At 42.0% G+C, this 15,760-nt stretch overlaps 1 protein-coding gene across 4 annotated transcripts in view; it reads left to right on the forward strand.

Moving 5' to 3' along the window:
- LOC147263938 (dedicator of cytokinesis protein 4-like) overlaps positions 1–15,760 on the forward strand; it is a 130,475-nt gene that overhangs the window by 61,244 nt on the left and 53,471 nt on the right. For all 4 annotated transcript variants that reach the window (XM_086202316.1, XM_086202317.1, XM_086202318.1 and 1 more), the window contains exons 13-16: positions 8,267–8,392; positions 11,276–11,400; positions 11,887–12,049; positions 15,194–15,300. In XM_086202316.1, coding sequence (XP_086058442.1) covers positions 8,267–8,392; positions 11,276–11,400; positions 11,887–12,049; positions 15,194–15,300 — 521 coding nt within the window. The remainder of the gene's footprint in view (positions 1–8,266; positions 8,393–11,275; positions 11,401–11,886; positions 12,050–15,193; positions 15,301–15,760) is intronic.

The raw sequence follows: 15,760 nt of genomic DNA on the forward strand, positions 1-15,760 counted from the left end.
TCTTTAATTTTGTTTAGATGCAATGTGACACTTCAGGCTGTTCACCACTGTCATTATTGTCCCCATACTGATGTGGCCATGAGCATACGACTAAGTTCTTTAACATCACTTAATTATTGCAGTGAGGGATGCACAATACTGTTATTTTTGACCATATCTGAAATATTCACAGTGTGTACGTACTGTAAAACACGTGGAAAAAGTTTTTGGAAAAAAAAAAGTACATTTTGAACAAGCCCATAAATCATTTATTTGTGTCATACACCAATGTCCATAACTGGTCCATAATTTTGTTTAATTATCTAGACTTGCTAGCTGGCCTCCCTGGTGGCGTGATGTGGTCGGATTTGAGGCTTGCCTCTTGTCTTCTCATCCGCTTTCTTTTTTAGTAGCTCTGGGATTATTGACTTTGTTGATGACTAAGTAAGCAGCCCTAAACAGTCAATTTCCAGTCAGTCTGAGTTGCAGTTGCGTGAAAATGAAGTTCCTCTTTCAGGGAGCAGATATGTCTTTACACGCCTGTGTCGGCAGGAGGCCTGTAGCTGTTGCAATATGCATTCAGACAATTTTATAAATAGTTGCACTTACATCATAATGAATAAACGTCAGCAGTTTCCCATAGCAACAGGTTGGTGGGGAATCAGAACACTCAGTTCTTCAAATGTCAAAGAAATAGCATGTGACATTTAAGTGGTTTTCTTCCACATTGAGAGCCGTCAGTTATTACTCCGGCGATGGAGTTGCAACTGCTGATCAGGACTTCAAAATGTAATTTATAGTGAAAAATGCTCAAAGGGGCACGATGTGGGAAGCAAGAGGACATAATGTTGAAAGCGTGTCTCTCTTTTGGAGCTGTGTGGGCAAAAGTACAAACAACTATAAGCAATCAGCAACGGTTCATCAAAAGTTTATGTTTATGCTGATTAAGATGAGTATGTTCGCTAAAATAGCTCCAACAAACATGCTGATGGCGGTTATTTACATAATGGAAAAGTTAATATTCCACTTCAAGCAAGTTCACTCTCGTGCAATTTTTGAGTAGAACCTCCAGCTGCATGCTGCTACGCAGAAATGGGAAGATCAGTGAGGCCCATCTTCTGAGGTAGATCCTCTTTTCACCTCAGAGGACCTCTAATTCACACAACTCCAGGATGGGGATTTACCATGAATAATCTCCCACACACATTAAGCTATGCAGTCATTCCAGTCAACGATATGTAGTCATCAGAATCATAGAGATGGTTTGCAACATCCGGGAGAGATCCCATATGATGGAATTGCCATGGAAGGGATGTAGTCACTTCATGGATGACATTGACATAGAAGCACTTACTTTACTCTTTCCCTATCTCTTAATGAACTCAATCAGTTCTTACGTCAGCGTTATCTGCTCCTTCAAGTGTCGGCTGACTGCGTTGTCTGCCATTACACACACACGCATTATCAGATTTAATGACAGATAAGGTATACAGATAATGCAGTGAATTGCTGCTGTTAAATCGTCAGCACGGCTGTTGGCTGCTGTTGCTTGGTATACTTGTTTAACTGGTAAAAGCAGCATGCTTAGGTACACTTACCGAACAATGCATTTATTGTAAAAAATATCAATAAATATAGATTATAATAGATTGTGATGCTTCCTCTTAAGACACATTACTGTTACCCAGGCACCAAATATTGATATGTTTTTAAAACAGCCGGAATGTAAAATGATGTGAATCTGACGCAACAACTGTTTGATTAAATACACTATCCTGCTTTAGAGGCGGTTTTTTATTTCTTCAGATTCGATTTAGCTATACACTGGGGTCCCATGGATGAACTGAAAACATTTTGGTGATCAAAGATCAAAAAGACAAGGTCCCTGTCATCTCGCATGGATATGATATCTGTCCCAATCTTGTGAACACCATATCTCTGGAACGCCTTGCGGGAATTTATCCAAATTAGCCACAAACATCTACTGGGACTTGATGATGAACCGAAGGATTTTTGTGGTCAAAGATCAAGGTCGCTACGAAAGGCAGACACGTCATTTTAGTTACACGCTTGTAGTGTAACCTACTGATCTTGAAGAAATGAGCTCGGATCCTTTTACGTACATATTGCTGTCATCATTATTGAAGGTACAAAGAGGTAATCCGTGATACCCAACACTGTTTTCAGATGCACAGTAAAAACAAGGTACTAATGTTGAAATGTCTGTCAGCTGTGTCGAGTTGATCATCAACACTTTGCAGTTCGAAAACGTAACAGCTGTTAGCCGAAGACACTGAACCAACTGAACGCTTGATTTACCTCAGCGCCTTATCTCTCTAAGTACATTAAAGGAGAGCTGTGACTTGTCACAATATTCTGGCTTTGGTAATTCAACAAGAACCTTCCCACCACTTAAATGATTTTGATCTTATGGAATGAAATGCTGTCATCATAGCTTATAGTAGAAATATATTAAGGATAATAATAATTTCCATTTGTAAGATAATGGGCTCGGAAAATTGGTATCATTCAATTCATTTAGATTCATAATTCTAATTATTTTGTAAGCTTTGACTTTCACTTCGGCAAAATCACTCTCGCTCTCACTGTCTCTCTCTCACACACACACACACAAACACACACACACACACACACTAGTCTTTGCCTTCAACAGCTCTGGCTACAGAAGTGATAAAAGCCTAATATTATTCCCACATTTTTGAAGTCAGCATGTGCAGCACAAAGTTTGAAGTCAATGAGAATGCTTTCACAATCATTAAGTATTTAAACCCACAGTTTGCGTTTAATTTGTCTTAAGGGTTAACGACTCTGCTGTGGGGAAACATAGCTAGTCACTTGTCTGAGGTCTCCTTGTGTGAAAAGGTTCATGCAGCAGTTATGGAATGGCATGCATAATTTAACCTCCTCAATTTATTACACTTGTGTCGGATGAGGCAATTAGGGTGCAGCGGAGTGAGATAACTTTTCTTGAGTGTATCTGTTTGTGCGTTTGTGCTCTGTGCCATCTCTGTAGGGGTGTGTTTGCATCCTGGTGTCTCGCTGGGTGGGTCCCCCTTTTGAAAAGACCTGGCAGCAGGCCACAAGTCTCTTATTAGCAGCCAATTAGCTGAGCTAAGATGAATGCACCATCCTTAAAATTGGAGGGACGCTGGGCTGACTTGATGGTGATTTTGTTCTCATGCAGCCAAATGGCAGCCTCGTTTCTCGTTACCTGGGTGTTTCAGTGTTTATGCTGACTTTTGTGTTTGTCAAGTCTGAATGATTTTGTTTACATGCATCCCAGTGATTATTAAAAGGGATTTCATAAGAAACGTATGAGTCAGGACAGGCAGAAAGTTCAGCTCCCACCTCCATGCAAGCGTAGGCAGCCATAAAAGAGGCAGCGACAACTCAACTGCTTTGTTTTTGAGTTTTTATGCACCCTGTTTTTGAGTTCATGAAGAGGCCCGGTGGGCTGAGGGCAGCATAGGTTGAGGATGTTTTTGTCAGCGTTGGCTAGAGTTTTCAACTTGAATAGTAATGAAGCAGGTTTGCCTAATTGTGCCCCTGCAGTAGCTTTTAGAGCCTGACTTTGTGTATGTTCATTTACGTGTATGTAAATGCCAGCGGCTCCATCCACATCAAGGGACAGGCAGCTGAGGCTTGGCTCGAAAACAAGAAAAAAACTCAATTAAACCTAAGCACATCCTCCTGTAAATTCCGAAGACCTCTCCACCATAGAATTCACATTGTTAATGGACTTTTCAATTATTTAATCAAGGCAACTCCTCCACAGCGTAATGTGTTGGTTTAATTGATTTTGGCTTGAAGACATTGCGTCATACACCTTGATTGATTGCTTAATGCATATGGTTGCTCTTTTATTGCTTTTACACAACCAATTAAGTGTCCCCACGTTGTCAGGGAAACGAGACTGGCGGACACAAAACGCAGGGCACACAAGGGAAGAGCGGTATCAAAAGCCATTTAAGCAGTCCAAGGTTGGTACACAGGTAACTCACAGATCAGGCAACGGTACAAAAACTCCGTAATCAGGAGCCAAGAAACGATCATGCACTGGAAGACTATAATAAGAAATTGCTGGAATGATGAGATAATAAAAACTGGCAACAGGGGGAAGGAACACAGGGTTCATATACACACTGGGCAACAAGACACAGGTGAAGCACATAGGGATAATCACTCAGGGAAAGTGAACTAGGAAACAAAACACGAGACTTTCAAAATAAAACAAACAAAACAACAACAGCAAAGAAACAACAAAACACAAGAACACAGATCCCGACACATGTAGGACTTCAGACTATCGAGAACATGATCATTTTGCCCTGCAGTTTGATTACGTTCAATATTAATTTTGAAATTAGCACAAAAAAGATGGATTTCCCCTCATGACCAGCTACTTTTGAACCAAAGACTACTGTCTTGAAGGTGAGAACCTCTCATTGGTCTTTTGTTAGTGTGTTTCCGTTAAACTTACCATTTTAGTCTTTTTTTTCCAGGCAAAAACATTTTACCATTAAATAAGCATTGATACTGTTTTTTTATTACAAAAAATAAGAAACCTTTGGGTTTTGTACTGTTGGAGGGCCACAGGAGCATTTAAGAAAAAAAAATTCTTTGCATTTTATAGATGAAAACTTTAATGGAATAATAATGAAAATAACTGCAGATTAATCAATGATGACATAAATTACTTTACCTGCAGCCCGACTAGACACAACCAATTATAATGATTCAGGATTTTTTGATGTGAGATGAGATTGAATAGATTCATGCTGTCGGTTAGGATCTTACACTCTTCTAAATTTAATGTAAGATCACAACATGTGATACGGTCCCAGCTTCCGTTTTTAAATGTGAGGGGCTCACTCTTAAGTGAAGAAAATAAGTTGATAATTGGCTTCAGGTGATTGACAACATGGTTTGGAAAATTGCATTTCATTTCTGCCAATATTCCAAATTCTCAACACTGGACCTTTAAGCTTGTAATTTGATTCGGTCTGGTTGGCCATGACATTGCGGGACAGTGATGATCAGGCAGTGAACAGGCAGAAATCATGGTCAAGACAGGATGGAAGTGGGAAGCCAGCAGTGCTCTTAGGGATGTGGATGAGCGCTTAAAGCATGCTGACATCGTGGGCTTGGTGAACCAAGGAAGTCTGGGCCTTGACTGCATTGCATGAACAAGCTGGAAAGTGGCAAAAGCAAGCGAGAGGAGAGGCATGATGCAGTAGAGGAAGAGGGTAGGCAAGCCAGGGCAGCAGCCACAAGCCAACAGGGCAGCTGGACCCGGTGGGACAGTGTGTTGGACAGATCCCTCACTTGGAAGGACATTTGGAGAATGGAGGGGCAGCGTCTAAATTTCCTCCTCTCTTCCGTGTACAACGTGCTGCCAACACCAACAAACCTCCATAGGTGGAGGATGGCAGATGATCCCGGCTGTGCGCTATGTTGAAAACCAGCAAACCTGGAACACATCCTGCCATCCTGTTGAGCAAGCCTGATGGACGGGAAGTTTAGATGGCGACATGATCAGATGCTGGCGCAATTGGCCGATATACTGGAAAAGAGAAGAAGCGGAGGACCACCAATACCCAAGCCAGAGGCATTCACTTTATTGCCTTCCTCAGGCCAGGGAAGAAGGTAGGCAAGAGAGATGGGGGCACAGGGATCCTCGGCACAGCAAAGGACTTAGAAATGAGAGTTGACATCGGAAGACAAGTCAAACTCCCAGAAGAGATTGCCATCTTAAGCCTCTGTCCAGATTTTGTGCTCTTGTCCTAAGCTTCCAAATAGTTAGCCCTTATAGAACTGACGGTGCCCTGGAACGAAACAATTGAGGAGGCACGTGAGCACAAGCAGGGTAAATATCAGTCTTTCATCCTGGAGAGCCAGCAGAGGGGCTGCTTCCTTCCAGGTTGTAGGGGCTTCCCAGGACAGTCCCTCTGGAGCACACTGGAAATGCTTGGGCTCAAAGGGTCAACCTGCAAGAACCTGGAGAAAAACATCACAAGGCAGGTAGAGGCAGCATCCAGGTGGCTTTGGCTGAAGAAAGGAGACTGGTGGCTAAACCAGGCTGGCAGGGGAAGGGGGGGGGGGGCTGAGTGCAGAAGACCTGAAGGGCTGAGGGAGCAGTTCCAGGATGCTGGTCTTGCTGTCAAGCCTCACAGAGGTATTGTGGTCTCGTTAATGAAATGCCAAAGATGGAGGGAGCCCACTTGAAAACCTGATAGTCACAAGGTCTGAAGCACCCTGCTCTGCATCTAGTCGATAGGACAGCGTCTGAATGTGGCGATTATGTTAACCACCCGACAAAGGTGCAGGAGGTAACTCCTGCCTAGTGTGATGATGGCTGTGATACGCTTATCGTGTTAAGACACGATTGTCAAATAGCAAAACCGCATTCACTATATGTCCTGACAAATATATTTGTATTCCCAAGCAGTTATTAAAAGGGATGTGAAAGTTGAATGATATCATTTTGCATTTTGTATATCCTAATTTCTCTCCTGTTTATTATATGAAAATCATTCAAATACTGAGAGAATCATTAGCATGTGCATGCTACTGTTCAGGTGACAACCATTGGCTGAGGACATTATGTAATCATACTGTCCATCTGTCCTGTTTTTTGTTAATGTGAATTCTCAGGAAGGCTGACAAGTGTCCACTGGGAGTCAACTTTGCTGGTCAAAGGGCAATGTCAATGTCCGCTCACATGCCTGCAATATCTGTCCAAATCCTGTTAATGTGATATCTTGGGAATGCTCTGAGGGAATAAACTGATAAGATTTTAGCTCAAATGTCAGGGACACTGGTGGCACAATGGTGCAGTGTTTGGCAATGTCACCTCAAAGCGAAAAGGTTCCAGGTTCGAGCCCCGGCTTGAGCATGGGGTCTTTCCGTGTGGAGTTTGCATGTTCTCCCTGTGTCTGTGTGGGTTCTCTTGGAGAACTCCAGCTTCCTCCCTCAGTCTAAAGACATGCAGGAGGGCACTGGGTTAATTAGATACTCAAAATTGCCTGTAGGTGTGGCTGTGAGAGCAAATGGTTGTCTGTATGTGTTGGCCCTGGGATGGACTTGCCACCATTCCAGGGTGTACCCCACCTCTCATGGAAGGCAGATGGGATTAGCTCCAGCCATCCCCCCACCCTTCGCGACTGTCAACGGGATAAGCAGTAGAAAATGAATGGATAGGTCAGGGACGCTGTGCCAGGCATGCTGGAGTGTTAGCAGGGCCCAAACAATTAATAAGCCTGCCGATTTAATCAGCCCATTATAGCCATTAAGGCATCATTGGTAATCAGCCGGTGTGTTCTCCTCTGGAGTTAAGCAGGAATGTCCGGCAACTCCAGCCCCATGCCGGCCGGCATGAGCGTGATCAGCTGATCACTGGAGTACACAACACGTCCATGGAGTTGCTGGGCGACGAGGAAGCCGCCGAACAAATTGTCAAAAAGATTACGTAAAGCAAAACCTAAACTCTCTCTACCAGCATCTTTAGAGAGGGCCCGTAACGACAAAATTAAATCAAGGAACGAAATGAAGAAAAACAAGGAAAAAAAGAAGGGAAATACTTAAAATACATAAGTTGAGACGGAGCAATGGTTACAGGCTGCTATGCACCTCGGCGTTTAGTAAATATGTACTAAAACGCACATGCACAATTGTTGGTGTATAGTGGGCCCAAAATATAGAAACCCTTCTTACATCAACTAAATTTCTTCTTACTGCCCTGTAAGTGTAGTATGGTATGTTGCCAACAGGATACATTGATTTGTTGGCACCACTGTTGAACTATGAACCATCTCACCACTGTCTCTCAAAAACTCTAAAAACATGCACAGCAACAATATTCGGCATTATTGTCCTCGGCATTGTGCTGACATCTTGGGAGTTATTGAAAAAGGATTTTGATTTCAGATGACAGCCTTCAATGCAGGATTTCCTCTCAATAAAAAATGAGATGGATATATCTCCGGCAGTTTTTGTTTGTGTGTGCAGGCTTGTTTTCCATACACGATTGTGTTGTCGTTGGCAGTTACAAAGGTAGTTGTCTAGCCTTGAGGTCCAGTTGCTGTAATAACTTTCGATATGAGACACTATTTTTGGAAAAGGGTCATGATATATGTGGAGTGTGTTTATTGAGTGGTTTCAAGAGATTGGGGAAGTGGAATTAAAGCCATATCATATCATACAAGCGTAGAGGAACATATTACATTTTTTAATGATACTCTGTTTTTTTTTTTATTATTATTATTAGGTCTTGCTGTGGCTCTCCAGCTCCTCCATGGGGACATCGAGCAGCTCCGACGGGAATACATGGTGCTCTTCACCCGCGGTGTGTCCATCACCCGGAAACTGGGTTTCTCTGAGATCATCATGCCAGGTAAGATAGACATTAGTACTATGGTGCCAAGGCAACTTCAGCCATTCCGTTCCCTCTTTGCGGTCAAGAAATCAGTTACCCTAACACTCTGCTGGAGCTTAACAGAAAAGACTAGTTTGACAAAACCTCAGTGCATGAATATAAATGGAAGCTAGTTAGACAAGGATTTTCTCAACAAGTGTTCCTTCCTAGAAAAAAAACCTCAGAGATCTCATTTTGTTACAGTGCCAATAACCAAAATGTTAAGCTTTTATAGAGCCATCATATTTTCCAGCCACTCTATCAAATGCATCCTGAAAAACAAAATGTTTATTCTGTTATTACTCTGTCTTGTAGCCAAGGACAGTGCTTCAGCATTAAGTATATTGTATCCTACGTGTTAACAATCGGTCTGCTGCCAATTGCGTTCTTCACTCACACTCCGAACAAAAAGGGGCAACATACAAAAAAAAAAAAAAGAATTAAAAATTACAAGAATAACAAAGCTTCAGAGAGACAGACAAGGGAATTTCGCTATGATAAAATGTTGATGTGTTTTGTCAGCCTGTGGTTTTTGCAGCCACAGTAAGTGCATTGCTTTTTCTAGGTTTGTTTGCAACATTACGTTGTTTGAGTAAATCTTCATTCTCTCTTGTTGTGCTGGACTCACTGTGGCCATGTTACCCGGAGAATCTTCTCATAGGCTATCGCCCAGGGTTTTTCTTTTTTTTTTTTTGTAAAAAAAAAAAGTATATTTTATTTGAATATTTTTATTGCGAGATAAACTTCTCAATATATTGGCTAGTGTGACACACGTTACCCCAGCCTTGTAATGTCCACAGTTGCCACGGTAACACTTGACTTATCTATTGAATAAGAATATTTGTATTGAACTTAAGGGTGCTGCCTGAAGGGTGAAGTATTCAGGTTGCTGCAGGTAAACAGGCGTAACATGTCTTTCCAAATGATGCGGACTCTTGAAGAGACCCTCAGGCCTGACAGGATGGGGTCTTGTAGGCTGATTTACAGCTACTTGAATGGAAGATGAAGCAAAGGACTAAAATAGTAAATGTTTATCTGCTGAATTAGTGTGTGCTATGTCTGTACACTCATTTATGTATGGTGGAGACATTTTCTCTGAAATTAAGACTTTTTTGTTTTTTTGTATTTTTCTTTTTTTGTTTGTTTGTTTGGTTTTTGTTACATATGCACCGTCTGGCTGTACAGATCCAGTGGAGCTGTGGACTGTGGTCCCCTAGTGCCTCACTAACACAGATTTATGTGCACTTTCTTTGTCTTTGTCTGACTACAAACCCGTAACGCTGAGTGCTCTCCCCCGTTCTGTCTGTCCGCCCTTGGGCAAAGGAAACTGTCTTTACCTCTTTTTTCTCTTTCTCCTCTTTGGATTTGTATCCAACTGTATCCTTTTCCTCATTTTCCCATTCTTACACAAACATTCCAACACCCCCCCCTTTTATTATTATTTTTTTTTTACCAGTTGTACACTAAGAAAAGGTCTTATGTTTCTACCTTTCTATCTTTGTGTGAACTCATGTGCATGGTATAGATACATATAGAGTACTTCATGTTGCCATGGTTACAGTTGTCAAGAGAAGAAAATCAATGTTGACCCTAGAAACAGAGATATGATGAGCACTCACATACTTACACTCAGAGGTTATATTGAGAAGCTGTGTGTCAGACCAAAGCAGAGGAAACAGTTACATCCTCTGTACTTTGCACTTCCCCGACAGAGGTGATAAATGTAACACAAAAAAGATGTAGAATTATGTCCTATTTCCTGATATTGTTTTCGTACAGTATTTTACACTGCAGAACCACAAAGGAACGATCATCGGCCAAACGTTCGTTGTTATTGATACCTGAATTTCCTTGTTATCACAAAATATATTTGGGCAGGTTATTTTGGCTTGTTGAGGTTCCTTTTATCTAAAACACCTGTATGTCTTCACAGTCGACATTTTTATGTCCCGAACATGCAAAGATCGGATGAAAGAAGATGAAGACGAAAAGAAAATGTATAGAGAAATAGACCCGCCATGAAAAAAACAGCGATTGGTGGTGTAGCTGTAGACTGATGACTTTCGACTGCAAGGTTCTGATGTACGGTGAATTGCACTGATGCATTTTGGCTGTTCATGTCGAGAACGCATGCAATATTATTATTAAAGCAGAATATCTGCAAATTTTCGGAAATTTATTGAAATGAACATAATGAAACTGTTTCTATAAATCAAAGGAGTGGAAAATATAGGCGCTTGAACTGTGCAAGTAATCATGTATTTGTACTTAAACACTTCCCAACTCTGTAAACATCTGAGGGCATCAAAATGTCTTGACACTGTACATGGACTCTTGTTATTTCTGTAAATCGGGCTTGGTAAACAGGAAGCACCTGCTGCTGTGGATGTGGCCTTTGCTGCCCTAAAACCTTTTTTTTTTTTTTTTTTTTTTTTTTTTGGTCATTTGGCAAAAAAAGTCAGATTGAAAGTGGACATAAAATGGAAGACGAATTTGATTTGATTCTATGTTTCTTGTTTTACTCTCTATCTTGATTGTGTATTTCTGGTGTAGCTCCAAGTGATGTGGGGATATTGGCGCTGACAGGTTTAAGCCCCCACCTGCACTGTGATGTATTCAAACCACGTGTATCGTTCATGCATACAATTCCTTCGATGTCACAGCTCAGGCCACAATTTTATGTCAGCAGGAAATAATTAATTAAAAGCTGATTGCATAAATGCTGTTGACCCCTTGTCTTGAAGAATTGCACCAGAAGTAGTTGTCAAGCTGTTGGGGGTGTGGGGAGATCATAAATAATGCTTGCCTTGATGTAAAAATCAATGCTTTTTTTTTTTATTTTTTTTTTAACCTTTCCTGCAGGTGAGATGAGGAATGACCTTTACATCACATTGGAGAAAGGAGAGTTTGAGAAAGGGGGAAAGAGTGTCGCCAGGAATGTAGAGATCACCATCTATGTGCTGGATATTGACGGGCAAATTCTCAAGGTACAATTCTGTTTTTCTCCCACTTGTATCTCCATGTTTGTAACTATTTATGTTCATTGTAAGGACTGGATGCTGTGTTTGAGGACGGTTCATTCCTTGTATAACAACCACTCATTGTAACTTTATCATGATAGCATGTATCATATGGAACCAAACGCTTTATTCAAATGTGGTTGACCCAGATGAGCGCATCGTTTCACAAGTGTGCTGGCTGCTGCAGCACTGTGTCAGTCAGCCTATGTGGTTTCCTGTGCTGCCTTGGCTTTAGACAGAAAATAGATTCAAATATAACCCACAGCAAGGCAGGCAAACATTTAACACGTATAAACCGTGTCATTCTCACTTTATGTATTCGCAGCGAATGCACGAAGGCACATAGCTGCTTAGAGGATGATTGAATCTTTTCATGCAACAACAACATAATTCATATCCCTTTGTTTTGTCCTATCCTGTCCTTTGTTTTGTCTCTCTTCTGTCCGACTTAAGAGTCACATAGCTGCTGGCTCTGGTGAACCAGGTGGCGATGAGTATCACTCCCTGGTGCTGTACCACAACAACAGCCCCCGGTGGGCAGAGCAGATCAAGCTGCCAATCCCCGTTGACATGTTTCGGGGATCGCATGTCCGCTTTGAGTTCCGACATTGCTCCAGTAAGTGGCAACTGATGTGTGGATCACCTTTTAAGGGCACTTTCTTCTAGGATTACCGTGTGAAAGTCTTGTATTTTATGTTGATTATCCAGTTGAAAATATATTGTTACAGCTCATTTTTCCCACCTGAAACTGCTGACACTTACACCTCATGCCTCAGGCCACTGCCACCTCCCAACAATGAATAAGTGTGAGCTTGTTTAGCATTTTTATAATGACATTACTTCGTCAACCTCCTGATGAGACAAAATGTTAATGTTGACCAAAATATTGCCCTGTTTCTTTCACCCCTTTTTCCTGGGCTCCCGGGTAAAAGACAGAAAACTGATGTTATGATGACATCTCGAGTTAAGCCAGGAGGCTGTGTCCAGTGGCGTGATTACTGCCTGCATCACTAGCTTGCTGCTCAAGGGCCTGTCATTTGGAGCCTGGTTATATGCTGCGATTACACCAAACTGCCAACTCCTTAACTTTGGTGCGACCTGCTTGTAACGATAGGATAAACGGGCTGTCTTTTCAATGAAGAAGAAACAGAAAGCACGTTTTATTTATTTGTTTATTTTTACATGTGCTTTCGAGTGCATCTATTGTTGGGTTTATTATACAGTTGTGATAATATTCGTTGTGTTTGTGGGGGAGTTCAGTGTCATCTCAAAGTAGCCACAAGGGATGCACTAATGTTTTTGGGGTATGTTCTGTAAGTTTTTTTGTTGTTTTTTTTTTTCTTTCCAAATCATTTAAACAATTTGCAGTAATACCAGCAGCAGCCTTAGTATAATCCCAGCTACTGCTAACCCTAACCCTAACCCTCTACCAAGATGGTTCTGTTTTCTGTGATGTTTTTCCGTCACCAGGGTTTCACAAGAACTCAGAGTGCCTGTCTAGTTGCATTCTGTAGTTTTTAGAATAGTTCTGAAATATAACAATCCCAAATTAGCTTGAATTGCACACGATGTAATTCAGATCTTCCCCAATATACTCGTGACCACAGCTGTGAGGGTTTAGACATCAGGGAGACTTGTTTGAAGAGAACCGCACACACAACTAAAAGCAGAATTTTGCAACCTTCAGTCTTGTAAGGGCACGTTTCCACTGGCTCGCTTTGGCTCGGCTCGGGTGGGGTTGGGTCAGTTTGGCCCCGTTTCCACTGACCCCAACACGGTACGAACGGTTACCATTTTGGTCCCTGCTCCCCTGGGGTTCCAAGTGAGCTGAGCAGGGGCTAAAATGTGACGTAAACACATAGCAGGGCACTGATTGGGTAACTTACCCGCTTATGTTGTCTACTTCGTATCATCTTAGCCTCGGCAGAACACTGGTCGATTGCTTGGTAAAGTCTTTTATACTTTTCTTGTGTGTTCTGTTTTGCCGCTTGAAGCCTTGCCTCTCTGTTGTCCCTTTTAGTTTAGTTTTAGTTTTGTTACTTTTAGTTTAAGCAAGTCCATGTCATCCATTGTTGTTGTTGTGTCGCACGGGAATTACACCGGGGAACTCCTGGCCGGTGACTTCACCCACACTGACGTGTTACATAGTGCTTGTGGAAACGCACCCGTACTGTGCTGTACCAAGGCGTCCCCACCCGACCCGAGCCGAAGTGAGTCAGTGGAAACGTGCCCTAAGTATTAACTTTCCTGGTATTAAAACCAAATCACAGCAAAGGAAGACAGAAATAGAATGGCACTGGTTCACTACCAATTTGTGCTCCTTCTGGGAGAGTGAACACACGCACACACACACACACACACACGCACACACACACACACGTATGCAGGGCTTGCAAAATGAAACCCTGGCATTTCACCGCAAAGAAATAGAAAACCTCCCCAGCCCCAAATAAGTCAGATTACATGTGTTGATAAAAATAAATATTAAGTTTGTTAAAAACACAGCACTACACTCAAATCAGGTCCTCTAATAGAATCTTCAGAGTATCATAAAATATTATGTCCATCAACCCATCCATTGTCTACCACTTATCCTGTTAAGGGTCGCAGAGGGGCTGGAGCCTATCCCATCAGCCGTTGGGCATGAGGCGGGGTTCACCCCGGACAGGTCACCAGTCCGTGGCAGGGCCAACATACAAAGACAAACAACCATTCACACTCGAAGCCCCCCCTACGGTCAATTTAGAGTATCAGTCAACCTCATCCTCTCTTGATGTCTTTGGGCTGTGGGAGGAAGCTGGAGTACCAGAGAGAACCCACGCAGGCACAGGGAGAACATGCAGACTCCACACAGAAAGATCCCGCACCCGAGCTGGGGCTCAAACCTGGAACCTTCTTGCTGTGAGGCAACAGTGCTGACCCCAAAATATTATGTCTGCTCTATTTTGTATGTACAGTGGATGGATTATGCAGTAATTGGGGTGGGTCCAATGCACCAGGAAATCGTATTTGAGTGTGCTTATAGTAGCCACACCCAACAGGGATGCTGTATGACGAAGCTACAGCATTAAAAAAGCCAGTTAATTCTTCAATATACTGTATAGCTCTGGCAAGAGACTGAACCCCTAATTGCTCCTGATGGCCCTGAAACAGAAACAGACTGGCGACCCGCCACAGTTTACCCGGCTTCTCACTCAATGTCAGCTGGGATGGGCTCCAGCCCCCCCATCGACCCCAAACAGATAAGGGGCATAGAAAATGAATGATGGATGGATAAATAGCTCTGTTGGCCTACTTGTGGTCAAAGTGCCGGATTTTATGTGTGCGTGCGTGCGTGTGCGCTAATGTTTCCTCTTTTTCGGTCACATTTTCACTACATTCTTGCTAGCGTACTCATGGTATTTCCTGCATGTTTTTGAAAGTAATCAAGTCAAATTTGTTCAGAAAAAGAATGACTAAATGGAGAAAAATTACTAAAAAAAGATTAAAAAAAAACAACAACAACAACAACTATCAGACACTTGCGGAAAAAAAGAAAGGAAAAAGAAATATATTTGTGATTTAAGGCTAAGCTCAGCTTTGCCCGGTCAGATTTATCATATTTCAATTCCTGTAAAAGGCACTTAAGGATCTTTTTGGTGTTCAGAGCTTGCATCCACGTGGAAGCCCATTATAAACCATAAAAGATTAAATTTCGTTTGTTTGCATGAAGTTGGTGTTGGTGTATTAAATGTTCTGTTCATGTTTTGTGGTTTGACAGCTAAAGACAAGGGAGAGAAGAAACTTTTTGGCTACTCCTTTGTTCCCCTGATGCAGGAGGACGGCAGCACGCTGCCAGATGGCACGCACGAGCTGATTATCCACAAGGTAAAGCCTGTTAACCCTCACAAAAAGAATTAAAAAACAAAACATATGCTCATATGTTCTTCTCAAAACTTACTTTGAACCTTTAAGGTAAGTAGGATTCTGTGCATGCAATTATGCTTACGTTCAAAGCGGTCTTTAGGCCACCAAAAAAAACCCAAATTTGAGATTACATCTTACAACTCGAATGCAATTCAAATGTAATACTTATATAAAATATACTTATATATAATACTTCAACATCACATTTGCTGCTCTGCTTTATACACATGACTTTTAAGACTACTTCAGATGGGATTACTCTCAGTATATGATTACCTAACATGTTTGCTCTAAATGCGATCATGGTTTCATCCTACTGTTTGGGGCCACAGGCTGACAGACAGCTCCCTTCACTCCACCACAGGCTGGCAGGCGTACTGTATGTCATTCTTTCAACCTGTGCACACATATTTCGGCAGTG

Source organism: Aulostomus chinensis, chromosome 4, assembly GCF_037954235.1.
Source record: "Aulostomus chinensis isolate RoL2024-O1b breed Wild chromosome 4, RoL_Achi_v1.0, whole genome shotgun sequence".
Taxonomy (NCBI): domain Eukaryota; kingdom Metazoa; phylum Chordata; class Actinopteri; order Syngnathiformes; family Aulostomidae; genus Aulostomus; species Aulostomus chinensis.